This window comes from Palaemon carinicauda, chromosome 43 (assembly GCF_036898095.1).
Source record: "Palaemon carinicauda isolate YSFRI2023 chromosome 43, ASM3689809v2, whole genome shotgun sequence".
Taxonomy (NCBI): domain Eukaryota; kingdom Metazoa; phylum Arthropoda; class Malacostraca; order Decapoda; family Palaemonidae; genus Palaemon; species Palaemon carinicauda.
The window spans coordinates 41,812,348-41,826,937 of NC_090767.1; the positions used below are offsets into that span (position 1 = coordinate 41,812,348).

The 14,590-nt window shown below is 46.7% G+C and overlaps 1 protein-coding gene across 1 annotated transcript; it reads left to right on the top strand.

Moving 5' to 3' along the window:
- Positions 1-4,283: 4,283 nt before the first annotated feature.
- LOC137633571 (uncharacterized) lies at positions 4,284-6,725 on the top strand. The gene is made up of 2 exons (XM_068365848.1): positions 4,284-4,630; positions 4,760-6,725. Exon 2 carries the CDS (start codon positions 4,865-4,867, stop codon positions 6,719-6,721), a length of 1,857 nt encoding a protein of 618 aa, XP_068221949.1. The 5' UTR covers positions 4,284-4,630; positions 4,760-4,864; the 3' UTR covers positions 6,722-6,725.
- The last annotated feature ends 7,865 nt before the right edge of the window (positions 6,726-14,590 follow it).

Consider the following 14,590-nt stretch of genomic DNA (forward strand, 5'->3'; position numbering starts at 1 on the left):
AGCCACGTTCACTGCAGGAGTACTTGAGATGTAAGTGCGCTCAATATGTTCATTGTCAAGACAAACTTCACGATGAAGACTACCAAATCTGTCTTGGCAGCAGTAAGGGAAGGCGACTGGATGGTCTCTCTCGACCTTCAGGATGCATACTTCCACATCCCGATTCATCCAAACTTTCAACAACATCTGAGGTTTGTGGACGGGAAAGTAATGTACCAATTTCGAGCACTGTACTTCGGCCTCATTCCTGCTCCTCTTGTTTTTACAAGGCCCTTGCAAAATGTAGCAAGCTTTCTACATTTTTTGAGGATTCAGAGCCTCCTTTTATTTTGACGACTGGCTAATCAGGGCGTCGTCATTAAATCGCTGTCTGGAGAGCCTCTAATGGACATTAGACCTAACCAAGGAGCTAGGTCTCATAGTAAACGTAGAGAAGTCGTAACTTACAGTTCCCCATCCCAGACTATTCTTTATTTGGGAATGGAGATACAGTGTCTGATTTTTCGGGCCTTTTTGTCTCCCACAAGAATGGAACAAGCTCTGTTAAAAGTCCTTCACTTGCAAGAGAAAAACAGTTGCTCTGTAAGAGTTTGAACTAGCCTTGTAGGAACTCTTTCATCGCTGGAGTAGTTTATCTCTCTGGGGAGACTCAACCTTTGCCCTCTCCAATTTCACCTAAACCATTGGAACAAGGAGAAGGGCTTAGAGAGTATCTCTCTCCCAATCTCCAACTCAGTCTAGACATGTCTGACTTGGTGGGACAGCAACATCAGACTTCGAGAAGGTCTTTCTCTTGCGATCAAGAACCCAAACCATGTGTTGTATTCAGATGCATCGGATTTGGGTTAGGGAGCTCCACTGGACAGTCTGGAATGCTCGGGTCTTTGGTCCACGGATCAGAAGGAACTCCATTTAAGGCAAGTAACATCCCTCCTTTGGCGAGATTTGTGCAAGGAAAAATGAATGTCTTGGCGGACTGCCTCAGCAGAAGAGGACAAGTCATCTCCATGGAGTGGACGTTGCACAAGACTGTGTGCGAGAAGCTATGGATGACATGGGGTCAACCCACCATAGATCTTTTTGCGACTTCACTGACAAAGAGGCTCTCGACTTACTGCTTTCCAGTTCCGGATCCAGAGGCAGCCCACATAGACGCTTTCCTGCTGGACTGGTCTCACCTGGACGTTTATGCCTTTCCACCTTTCAAGATCCTAAACAAGGTGCTGCAGAAGTTCACCTCTCACGAAGGGACCAGGTTGATGTAGGTTGCTCCACACTGGCCCGCGAGAGAGTGGTTCACAGAGGTACTTCTATGGCTGGTAGACGTTCCAAGAAGTCTGCTGTTGCGGATGGATCTCTTGCAACAGCCTCACGTAAAGAGATTTCATCAAAGCCTCCCCACGCTTCGTCTAACTGCCTTCAGACTATCGAAAGACTCTCTTGAACTCGAGGGTTTTCGAAGGAGGCAGCTAGAGCGATCGCGAGGGCTAGAAGATCCTCTACCATCAGGATCTATCAGTCGAAATGGGAGGTATTTAGAGACTGGTGCAAGTCCTCCTCTATTTCCTCTTCCAATTGCCTCTGTAGCGCAGATTGCGGATTTTCTGCTTTATCTGAGAAACGGTCGCTCCCTCTCTGCATCCACCATTAAAGGCTTCAGAAGCATGTTAGCTTCTGTTTTCAGGCATAGGGGTTTGGATCTTTCTAATAACAAAGATCTCCAAGACCTGCTTAAGTCTTTCGAGACTTCCAAGGAGCGTCATATTTCGACTCCTGCTTGGAACTTGGACGTGGTCCTACGGTTCCTTATGTCAAACAGGTTTGAACCATTAAATTCAGCCTCCCTGAAGGATCTTACCCTCAAGACACTTTTTTGGTGTGCTTGGCTTCGGCTAAAAGGGTTAGTGAGATACATGCTTTTAGCAAGAACATCGGCTTCTCCACTAATAAAGCAGTATGCGCTCTTCAACTTGGTTTTTTGGCCAAGACTGGACTTCCGTCTCGTCCTTGGCCTAAATCATTTGATATCCCCAGTCTTTCTGAGATTGTGGGGAATGAAGTTGAAAGAGTGCTGTGCCCCATTAGAGCTCTTAAATTTTATTTATCCAGAGCTAAACCGCTATGAGGTTGTTCAGAGGCTTTATGGTGCTCCGTTAAAAAGCCCTCTTTGCCCATGTCTAAGAATGCGTGGTCTTATTTTATTAGACTTTTGATTCGGGAGGCACACACTCATTTAAGTGAGAAGGATCGTAATTTACTTAAAGTCAAGGCTCATGAAGTCAGAGCGATAGCAACTTCAGTAGCGTTTAAGCAAAATAGATCCATTAAAAGTATTATGGACGCGACCTTTTGGAGAGGCAAGTCGGTATTCGCTTCATATTACTTGAAAGATGTCCAGACTCTTTATGAGGACTGCTACACACTGGGACCATTCGTAGCAGCGAGTGCAGTAGTGGGTGAAGGCTTTACCACTACATTCCCTTAATCCCAATATCCTTTTTCTGGGTCGACCTGTGGCGCCCGGTGAAAAGTCCTTCTTGTATATCTTTTCTGATAAAACCTTCCAATTATACCAGAGAAAGATAAAAGCATGGAATGCTGAGGTTACAACCCTCGCGCGAGCACCTTTTGGGTGTCGTGTATAAAGCAAAGGCGCGTGAAATCCACTATTCACAGGTTGTCTTCCATTTAGTTAATTCCTTCGTCAAAGGGATGGGCCGATACAAAGGCCCTAGACACACCCCCATCGCCGCACCACCCACGCCACGACGCGAGCGCCATCTGAACATCATCCTTCTTTTTGGAATACAAAGTGTTGAATTGTTTTGTTGTGCTCTCGGTCTTTTTTATCAATCGTGGATTTATTTTGTCATGTCCGAAGCTCCATCTTCACACATTCCAATGTTAAGTACCATAGTTTGTTTTGACAGTATTTTATTGTACCGGGCTTTTGTTTTATATCCAGTATAGTCTGTTTTATTATTCCCGTCTGGCCTTTCATGGCGGCCATTGTTTATTCACTTGTTTGGGAATTCATCTTTGTCTGCCCGTTTAGTACTCTGTCTAAGTCCCTGGCCTTATGCCTTTAGAACCGTTATTATTTTTATTTTCATTTTTTTGTGTATTTATGCTCATGGTACTTTTTGCTAGTAAGTCCAGCCTACGAACGAGATAGCAATTTAGCTTTGTATTTGTTTAGTACCCGCCCCTCCGAGGCGTTCGTCACTCGACTGTGCTATTTGTTTTAAGTTTTAGCAGTTGCTATTCTTCGATCGTAGTGTTTTATGGATGTACAGGTTTATTTTATACGTTTATAATAGTGTTGTGTGTTTTTTAGTCCTGTTTTTGTGTTTAAGAGAGCGAGAGCTTGGGGTCCCCGTTTTCTGTTCGCAGTCACGAGTTACCCCTTTCTCGTTTTCTTTCTTAGCTCGGGTGGGGGAGCGGATTTCCCGTTTTCCGTTTTGTGCGTTCAGCGGGTTCTCCCTCCCTCACCTCTCCCCCTCTGGGTGGATGATAACTTACGAGTTATTTATTTTTCGTGACTTTTCAATTGTTAGCGTTATTTTGGTCCGTGTTTCGTCCTCTCCCCGTTACAGCTCGGGAGTAGTTATGAACGTTTTCCACTCCGCCTTGAGTTATACTCCGCCATGAGGGATTCTCAATAACTTTCGTTCTATTGTTATATTTATATTGTTTACTACATGGGACGGGCTTCATATTGTTTAGATACGACCCTCCGGTGGCCCTTACTTCGGTCTCAGGCCACGGCCATATCCACAATAGCCTTTGTTATTACAACTGTGTTTGTTATTCACAATAATTATTCAGGACCTTTCTTCTCCCTCCGGCCTCACCGGAGATCGTAAATACGCTTTACTATAATCTAAGCTTTAGACTTTAGCTGCGGCTTAGCTTTTTATCTTTCACAATTGAATTATTAGCCACAATTGAATTATTCAGGGCATCTCATTATCCTCCGGCGTCACCGGAGGTCCCCCAAACACTTCACACTTATAGTTGCCTTAGCTAATTAGCTAAGGCTCCTTTATTCAGGACATTTCATTACGCTCCGGCTTCACCGGAGGTCGCCCATACACTTCACACTTATATTTGCCTTGCCTTTAGCTAAGGCTGGTGTTTATATTTATTTTAAGGGCATGTCACTGCTTCCCCGACCCTTGGGGGTCGGCGGATTGCTTCAAGTTAATTATCCTTATGTCATTAACAGACATTGGGTGCATTACAAATATACAGAATTGAATATTAAAGTGCCAACAATGGTATGGGGCGGTATCAACTTAAAGTTAATATTCAGTTGTTTGGTCAATGCAATATGGGTGCTTAGGGAATTCAGTGAGTGCCGGAACTCTAAAATAATAGGTTTTTTATCCCTTATCAGAGTTTCAAGCAACACCAGACTCATGTCTCCTTTCTTTTACAGAAGGCCCGTTGTACTGCTGAAGGATGCTCTGCCTCGTTCAGCGACCCCGTTGGGCATGACCTCTGCCGGTCTCATGCTCACTGCTCCATTCCCTTTATCCAGGAACCGGGACAGGCCCAATACCCAGTTTGGTTCCCGGATTTGTGCTCGCTCTGTTACGAGCTGTCGTCAGTTCTGCTGAATGATGATGTAAGTGGGTTTTCCCTTTGTTCCTTATTTCTCGTTGGCAGACACTAATATAGACATGAATATGATATACACAGTATATTTGGGAGGGCAAACCCCCTCCTCCATCACTAATCACTGCAAATCTTACAGGCCGATGATGTCTCTCTTCGTTCAGCAAGGGCTACTCTTCGTCCGTGGGTGTCGGGCTTTGGCAGGAATGCCCCGTCTGGCGCACCCTATCTCCTCGATGGGGACATGGCCTCCCGTCTCTTCCCAGGCTCGACTACTGCTGCAGTCTCCCCTGACCTTGCTGCCCCTTTAATTGAAGAAGTCAGGGCTACCATTTCCGTGGAGGACGAACCCCTCGTACCGATGGACATGGCGGGTCTGGATATAGACGTAGAACCCAGGGACAAGCAGGTAAGTGGTGCCGAGTTGGTGGAAACCCTTTTCTCTCCTACTCCCTCTCCTACCTCTTCCTTTCTAGGTTTTGATAACTCTAAGGCTTCTCCTCGGGATCCCTCTGCCTCCGTACGACCCAAGGTGAAGCCACTTCGAACTTATAAGACTTCAGCTTTGCCAGTATCAACGTCACCGGTCCCCGGACCCTCGACAGCTCCTGATATTCATATTGCTCCTCGTAAAACCACTACTCCTAAGAAGTCTAAGTCTACCAAATCCAAGAAAAAACCAACGGGTGACTTTCAGGTACCCTGGGCTGATCTCCTCCCCATCCAACTGATCAAAGGATTGGTCAGGGATCAAGTTCAACAGCACTCTAGTGCAATAACAGAGATTAAGGATATGATGGCTACTCTGATCCGCGCCGGAACTCAGTTTCCTCCCCCTTCTGCCCCAGACGCATCGAAGCTGCCGCCCTTCGATAAAAACAATCCTTGGCGGTTTGCTTTGCATGCTCCATTCGTAGATGGTTCCCTAACTCTGGAGGGCATGGGCACCCGCCCTCTAGAGGACCTGGAGTTCTATCCCCCGGGCCTAGCATTCCCGTTCAATGGTTTTGTACGGTTAAAGGAACATGCATTGGTCCGTATGGACAAGGTACCGAAGGAAACGGTCATATTTCCAAAAGAGCAGGCCCAGGCTATCTGGGCCAGAACACTATCAGAGTGGGGGTGTATTAACTCCAAGCTCACCCCACACAAAGGTTCCTACACTATTTTTACGACAGCGGCCTCCATCTCTTTGCCGCTCATAGACAAAGTCACAGAGCTGACTATACAGGCCATCAAGGAAGGCTCTTCCATGCCGGCTCTCAAGGAGACGGACCCCACCTCTTTGCTTATTCCGGGTTCCTCGGCAGCCTGGGATGCTGCGGCTTCTACCTTCACGGTGGGGAAACTAGACCCGGACTGTGCCTCTACTCTTTTCTCTGAGAAGCTTCCCAGATTAATAGAGAGTCTTCTCAAAACTGAGTTCGAGACCCGTACTAGACTTGCTAGGTCCCTCCAATCCATCACCTCCATGGAGTCCCTAGCATCTCTTTACCCAGAGGAAACGCTGTTCAGAGTCGCCACAAAGAACCAGCTGCTATCCTACCAAATAGATCTCCATGACTTCTGGTCAGCTCGGGTTAGTTGCAGGAAGTTCGTTCTGTCGGAGGCCACCATCAGGCATGAGCCGAACAGACTGATAGCGTCCTCCTGCTGGGGTAAGACCCTCTTCCCTCAGACCGAGGTGGATAAGGTTCTTCAGGACGCAGCGAGGGCAAACCAGAATTTGCAGGTAAGGTGGGGTCTCTCAGCCAAAAAGAGGTTCGAACCCCAGAGAGACACGTTCTTCAAGAAGAAGCAGAGGTTTAGTCCTTACAAGGCGGCCCGGGGTACCTCGTCCCCACAGCCTTCCGCGGCCTCGACTTCTCGACAACAGGCGCCTCCTCAGCAGGTAGTCTACCTCGCTGCTCCCCCTGGTACACAGCCCAACCCCTCTTGGATGCCCTCACCTGCATACAACCCTGCCTACGAATCCTCCGGTTCCTTTCGTGGATACCAAAGAGGGAGTTTCAGAGGTAGAGGACAGTTCCGCCAACGCGGCGGGCCTAGAGTAAGGGGTTCCCGTGGAGGGAGGGGCCCTAAGTTCACTCCCTCCCAATGATGTGATGCCGGTAGGAGGGAGACTTTATCACTTCCGGGATCATTAGACCTTCAGTCCATGGGCTCACAGCATAATATCAAGGGGCTTGGGTTGGAAATGGTCACAGGGATCCCCTCCTCCACCGGTGACCTTCTTCCAGAGACCCACTCCCATCCTGGAAGAGTACACGGCGGAGTTACTCAAGAAGAGAGCAATCAAGCGGGTTCGATCCCTGAAATTCCAAGGCCGCCTGTTTACAGTCCCGAAGAAAGACTCGTCGGCGTTGAGGGTAGTTCTGGACTTGTCGAAGCTCAACTCTTACATCCTTTGCGACAAGTTCCGTATGCTGACTATCTCTCAGGTACGGACCTTACTTCCCCGTGGGGCCGTCACCACCTCTATCGATCTTACCGACGCCTATTATCATGTCCCAGTAGCTCGAAACTTCTCTCCTTACCTAGGCTTCCGTCTCGGCAAGAGAGCCTTCGCATTCAAAGTCATGCCCTTCGGTCTCAGCATTGCCCCCAGGGTATTCACGAAACTGGGGGAGACGGTGCTCGAGCAACTCAGACACCAAGGGATACAAATCGTCGCCTATCTGGACGATTGGCTCATTTGGGCCCAGTCGCACCAGGAATGCAACAGAGCTACGTCGAAGGTACTCCATTTTCTCGCCAAACTGGGCTTCCAAGTCAACCTCCGGAAGTCCTGCCTACAACCATCAAGCCTCTTCGAATGGTTAGGCATCCGTTGGGACCTCTCAAAGCACAAGCTCTCCCTTCCTCCCAAGAAGGTGAGGGAGATAGCTTCCATGGTCAGGAACTTTCTCAAACACAAACAGGTGTCCAGAAGAGCTTTAGAACGAATCCTCGGCCTACTCCAGTTTGCCTCACTGACCGATCTCCTATTAAAAGCCAAACTCAAAGACATCAATCGAGTTTGGAGAAAGAGGGCGACAATACCTTTAAGAGACAAGACCTCGAAGATCCCCTCTGTCTTGAAAATGAGACTACAACCATGGTCCGATCGGAGGAACCTCTCCAAGTCGGTTCCTCTACAGTTCCCCTCTCCACAAGTGACAATTCATACCGACGCGTCTCTGAGTGGTTGGGGGGGTTACTCCCAACATCAGATGTTTCAGGGCTCTTGGTCACCCGCCATGAGACAGTTCCATATCAATGTTCTCGAAGCCATGGCGGTGTTCTTGACCCTGAAGAGAATCTCCCCTCCGAGGTCGACCCACATCAGAGTAGTCTCAGACAGCACGGCCGTAGTCCACTGCCTCAACAGGGGGGTGTCCAAATCACCCAACCTGAATCAGATCCTGGTCACTATCTTCACCTTGGCAGCCGAAAAAGACTGGTTCCTGTCAGCAACTCACCTAGCAGGAGTCCAGAATGTGATAGCAGACGCATTATCCAGGACGAGCCCACTGGAATCGGAGTGGTCCCTGGACATGCACTCCTTCCGGTGGATACTCAGGCTGGTTCCAGGTCTCCAGGTAGATCTATTCGCGACCCGACTCAATCACAAACTCCCATGTTATGTGACACCGAACCTGGACCCTCAGGCTTATGCCATGGACGCATTAACCCTGGATTGGAACCATTGGCAGAAGATCTTCTTATTCCCTCCAGTGAATCTTCTACTGAAAGTCTTGCACAAACTCCGCTCCTTCAACGGGGCAGTAGCTTTAGTGGCACCTCACTAGCCAAAGAGCAGTTGGTTTCCTCTCCTCCTCGAGTTGAAACTCCGTCCCTTCCGGATCCCATTCCCCAAACTGACCCAGGTGGTTCAAACTCGGACTGTGTCAGATTCCTCAAGGATAGCCAAAACCCTAACTTTGTGGATTTCATGAAGTTTGCGGCGCGTAGGGACGCAAACATCGACCCAGATAATGTCCTCTTTATAGAATCAGACAAAAGGGACTCAACGATTCGCCAATATGATTCGGCGGTTAAGAAACTAGCTGATTTCTTAAGGACTTCAGACCATTCGGTTATGACTCCTAATTTAGCCATCTCCTTCTTTAGGTCCATATTTGACAAAGGCCTAGCAGCTAGCACTATAACCACCATTAAGTCAGCTCTGAGGAAAGTCTTCCTGGTTGGGTTTAACATTAACCTGGCGGAGTCTTATTTCTCATCTATTCCAAAAGCATGTGCTAGGCTTCGACCTTCGGTTCGTCCTCAAAAGGTCTCTTGGTCTCTAAATGATGTCCTCAAACTGGCCTCCGACACGGACAACAAATCCTGCTCTTATATCACTCTTCTTAGGAAGACTTTATTTCTAACAGCTTTGGCCTTGGGTTCCAGAATCTCAGAACTAGCAGCTCTCTCACGAAACTCAGAGAACATGGATTTCCTCCCTTCAGGTGAGGTACTTCTTTCACCAGACAGGGCGTTCTTAGCTAAGAACGAGGACCCCCAAAATAGGTGGTCCCCTTGGAAAATTATTCCTCTTCTCCAAGATACTTCTCTATGTCCGGTCACCACTCTCAGGGACTTTTTAGCCAGGACTGCTACCCGATCGTCTGGCCCCTTGTTTATCAGAGAACAAGGAGGTACCATTTCCATACATGGCATTAGGCAACAGATCCTATACTTCATTAAACAAGCCAATCCGGGATCATTTCCCCATGCTCATGATATCCGATCGATAGCTACCTCCATGAACTATTTCCAGAATATGGACTTTGATAACCTTAAGAAGTACACGGGTTGGAAATCTCCTATGGTCTTCAAACGCCACTATCTAAAGAACTTACAGGCTCTTAAATACCCAACGGTTGCAGCTGGGAGCCTTATCTCTCCCCATTGATCTTTTGTTCTTCCTTTCATCCATCTCTTCTCTTCTCCCTCCTACCCGCCACTCGCACCACGACGCCGCTTCCTTGGTGGTTCGTTAGCCTTAAGTGTATTACATATTAGGTTAATATGATTGTAACTATTATTGTTTTCTGTTGTTATAAGGTTGGGATATTCTTAGCCATGTCAGTTTTGTTGCATGTTTTCCTCTGATACTCAGAGGTTTCCCTGTTATCATGTTTGTTTATCCTTACTCTCACTATGCCCTGTGGCTAGTTTATGTTTTATGCCTACTTACCTTAATTATATATGATTTTCTTTACATGGTGTTGTTTCTCTCCCCTTATTAAATTAGTAGTTATTGTTGGGCTTGGAATGCATTCTCTGGTACATTTTCACCGGGCGCCACAGGTCGACCCAGAAAAGGGATTTTGACGAAGGAAAAATCTATTTCTGGGGAGAGACCTGTGGCGCCCGGTGAAACCCTTCCCCTTATTTTACACGATCCCACCCTTTCCTTTCCAAGCCATCATGGCCAATACAGAAGGATGTTGTTCAGATGGCGCTCGCGTCGTGGCGTGGGTGGTGCGGCGATGGGGGTGTGTCTAGGGCCTTTGTATCGGCCCATCCCTTTGACGAAGGAATTAACTAAATGGAAGACAACCTGTGAATAGTGGATTTCACGCGCCTTTGCTTTATACACGACACCCAAAAGGTGCTCGCGCGAGGGTTGTAACCTCAGCATTCCATGCTTTTATCTTTCTCTGGTATAATTGGAAGGTTTTATCAGAAAAGATATACAAGAAGGACTTTTCACCGGGCGCCACAGGTCTCTCCCCAGAAATAGATTTTTCCTTCGTCAAAATCCCTTTAATCTGCTCTTGAAACTTTTAATCTTATTTTGGGTTGTACGGGAGACTAAGAAGTCTTTCGCAATCTTTTTGATTTGGCGGGTGGTCAAAATGTTGTTTCTTGAGAGCGCCCAGATTAAGGGTATTGATGAGGTCCTGTTATAGGGGTGTTCGCCCTGGATATAACAGCTCCTGGGAGTTTTTCAGCATCCTGAGAGGATGGCTGGGCTTCGTGAGGAAAGCAGACTAATGAGGCAAAGTAATCATCAGAGTCAGCTTCCTTACCAGGTACCTATACTTAAGTTGTTTTTTTATGAAATAATTGTCAAAAAACTCTTGAGCATATACGCCTTTATTGTATTAATACTGGTCTCTACCCACCACCATGGGTGTGAATCAGCTATTATATATTCACCGGCTAAGTTTAATATTTAAAAATGATATTTTGATTATAAAATAAATTTTTGAATATACTTACCCGGTGAATATATAAATTAAAGGCCCTCCCTTCCTCCCCGATAGAGACCCAGCGGACTGAGAAGAACTGAAGAAATTGACAAGTATATGCGGTATCTGGCCGATAGTCGGCGCTGGTGGTCACACCCGCAACCTTCACGGCGATCGCTCGCGAGTTTTTGGAATCTGTCGAGCCGTCGGAGACGTCAGCTATTATATATTCACCGGGTAAGTATATTAAAAAATTTATTTTATAATCAAAATATCATATTTCCGGAAAATCCGCGATATGTTTATATATATGGGTTATAAAAAAAACCCGCGAAGTGGTGAATCCGCGATGGTCGAACCGCGAAGTAGCGAGGGCTCACTGTATTTGAGTTTGATATATGTTGTAAGTCGACGAGTACATGTAGTTGTAATTTTTTTACCACAGTAGATAGATATATACTGTACAGAGAGAGCTAAGACTAGCTGGGTTAGGAGATAGGTAGTGGCGTGCAGCACTCCCAGTGTAAAGGAGCTTGGGCTATTTGATATCATCAGCCAGCTTGAATTTTAAAGTGATTTTCATTAGAATTTTTGTTTAATAGGTATTGCATTGTTCTTGGCCATCCCAAAGCCAACTATTATAAATCAAATTCTTAAGCTGGGTAAACAATTATCACAGATTTTTTTTCCCTTGGCTGTAAAAAATTGAATCCGTGAAACCAGAATGCACAATTAACAAGTACCTACTGTATTCTCTCTCTCTCTCTCTCTCTCTCTCTCTCTCTCTCTCTCTCTCTCTCTCTCCTAGATAGGTTCCAGACCCGACTGCGATAGGTGAAAATCCGCGAAGTAGTGACACCATATTTACGTATTTATTTAACATGTATATTCAAACTTTTAAAACCTTCCCTTGACACGTAGTACTGTTAACAAACTACCCTTTAATGTACAAAACACTTAATGCATGTACTACAGTACCCTAAACTAAAACAGGCACAAATATTAAAGGCGATTTTTAAATATAAAACTTACCCGCTGGTTATATAAAAGAGCTGAAGTCCCTGACGCCAGGGCAGAAATTCAAATCTCGCGCTATCGAAGATACGCCAGGTGTACCAACCGCACCCTAGCGGTAGAACAGGTGGAACTACTCACCAACTCCAGTTCTTCTCTCTGCCATCATAGCTGACTGACATATAGAAGTTCGCTCTCGTGTTTTACTCTCTTGGGAAGTTGTTTGGTGATGTACAACGTTCTTTTTTGAGTTTAAGCTATCGTTGATTAATTTCCCTTGGTTCTTATCTTGAAATCTTTTTGTTTGAGATTTTCTTTATTGCTTTTTCCCTTACTTTTTGCTTGTCGGTCTCTCACGTTAGCTTTAAAAATGGCCGACTCCTCCCCTGCTCAGCGTAGGTGTGTTAGTGAGGGTTGTCGTACACGACTTCCTAAAGGATCTATTGATCCTCATTCTATTTGTGTAAAATGTAGGGGTAAATTTTGTTCATTAGATGATAGGTGTAATGAGTGTCTTTCCTTAACTAATGATGATTTTGTTACTTTCGATCGTTATGTTAGGAGACTAGAGAGAGATAGAGTTAGGCGTAGTTCTTCCCGATCTGTGGATAGAGCCTTACCTAATTTACCTGTTCCTAATCCTGTTCCTTCCCCTGTGGTGATAGATCAGGAACCTACTATGAAGGACATGTTTACTGCTATTTTGTCTCTTGGTGAGAAAGTTGAGTCCTTAGCAGCCGATAGAAATACTATCTTTTCCGAGTTAAAGGTATTGAAAAACCGTGAGCCTATCGGAACTGTGGAAAGTGTTTCAGTGTCTGATGTGGTACCGAAGAATCGTGACTCTCTCGGTGATGTGACAAGTGTTGATAATGTGTTTAGTGTTGCGGAGGGTGCGTCGGCACGATCTTGTCGTTCACCTAGCCTAAGACCTCTTTCGAGCTCTCGAACCCATGGGAGAAGTAATGTCGAACGGCTTAAGGGAACGAGAAGCGTCATCAATCGTGCAGACGTCCCCTCGAACGTTCCTGTTGCCGTAGCTCAGGTCGTTCACCCTCATCGTAGGAAAGGTGAGGTTCATGCGTTATCCCCGTCTTCCGATGAAGGGTCGGGGAGTGAGATCTGGCGTCGAGCGTCTAGACCGCTTAAACGGACGCATGATGATTCACAGCGTCGGGAATCGCCTGTGCGTCCAGGATGTAGTTCGTGGGGTTCACCGGAACGTTTCCGTTCTCCCAGCGCTTGCACGCCGGCCAAACGTTCAGATCACCGTGTTCGTGTGGATATGATTCCTTCCGATTCGGACCTTGTTACTATTCATGCACCCCCTCTTCCATCGGATTGGCTTTCTTCCCCCGAAATGCGTGGTGACGTTGGTGCGAATCTTCCTTCTAGGAGTTCTGTTGATCCGAAATGGTCTGCGCTTTTGTCTATGAAGGAACAACTCTCGTCGTTGATGGATTCTTATCAACCAGGTGTTGGCGTTATGTCTGGGCGTTCGATGTCAGACCAGTTATCGCACAAACGTTCGATGGTATCTGGTCTTGACGAGTTATCACTTAGGCGGTCTCCCAGTCATAGTGTTCAACGCCAGGTTGATTTTGATGAGTCGCGTCAGAGAGTTTTGGTTGACCAGTTTTCGTATTCTGGTCGCGGGGAAGAACATCGGCGTCGACAAGTGGACGAGACGCGTCAACGATTTGAAGTAGTGGATCGTCCGCGTCAACAACTTTTGGACGCGTCGCGTCAAAACATTGATTTGCAGCGTCGACATCCTGACTACTTTGATCGTTCGCGGCAACAGTCCTCGGACTTTACGCGACCTCGCGGCGATCTTCAACAGTTACCTTCTGATTTCAAGCGTTCTTCTGTTCAACAGCAGTCGGATTCTAAGCGGTCTAGGCAGTTGTTGGTTGAGGATGATCGTCTACACGTCCGTGTTTCGCATCAATCTACTTCTACTTCTCCCCATCAGATTGACGCAGATGTTGGCCTTGACAGGCAGTCCCATCCAGACGTTGTTCCTTCGGTTCAGGCTGCGGCTGTTGCTGCACTGCCAGAAGACGAACCAGAGGAAAAGTCGGATGAGGATGATCCTATTGAGGAAGTCTCTGAGAATGAGGAGGAGAAGCATTATCAGCATGCTGTGGACCTTCGCAAGTTTATGCTTATTCTGACTGGAATTTTCCCGGATTCTTTTACCCCTGTGGCCCCTCGTTCTCCGCCTTCTGAATTCATCTTAGGTAAAGCTACCAAGGTTCCAGTTTATACCAAGATGGTTCTTTCTCGATCCTCTAAGCGGGCCTTGAAGTTAATGGGTTCTTGGTTGGACTCCAAGAAATCTTTTGGCAAGACGGCCTTTGCCTTTCCTCCCGCTAGGTTAGCCTCTAAATCTAGTGTGTGGCACGAGACTGGTGAAGTGTTGGGCTTGAGTTTTCCTTCTTCTGCTCAAGGGGATTTTTCAAGTTTGGTAGATGCTTCTCGTCGTCTTGCCTTAAGGAAGACGAAGATTTGGTGGTCCATTCCAGAGTTCGACCATTTGCTTAAAGGTCTTTTCAGGGCCTTCGAAGTTTTTAATATTTTGGACTGGGCTTTGGGGGCTTTGAGTAAGAGGGTCTCTGATATGACGGAAACGGACAATAGTGGTTTGGTTCATTTGATGTCCTGCTTGGACAAAGGTGTGAGGGATGGCTCCAACGAACTTGCTGCCTTGTTTACAGCTGGAATTCTCAAGAAAAGGGCCACGATGTGCTCTTTTCTCTCCGCAGGAG

What these genes read in the sequence shown, in the direction of transcription:
- LOC137633571 (XM_068365848.1), top strand. Translation starts at nt 4,865, where the DNA reads ATGGCCTCCCGTCTCTTCCCAGGCTCGACTACTGCTGCAGTCTCCCCT.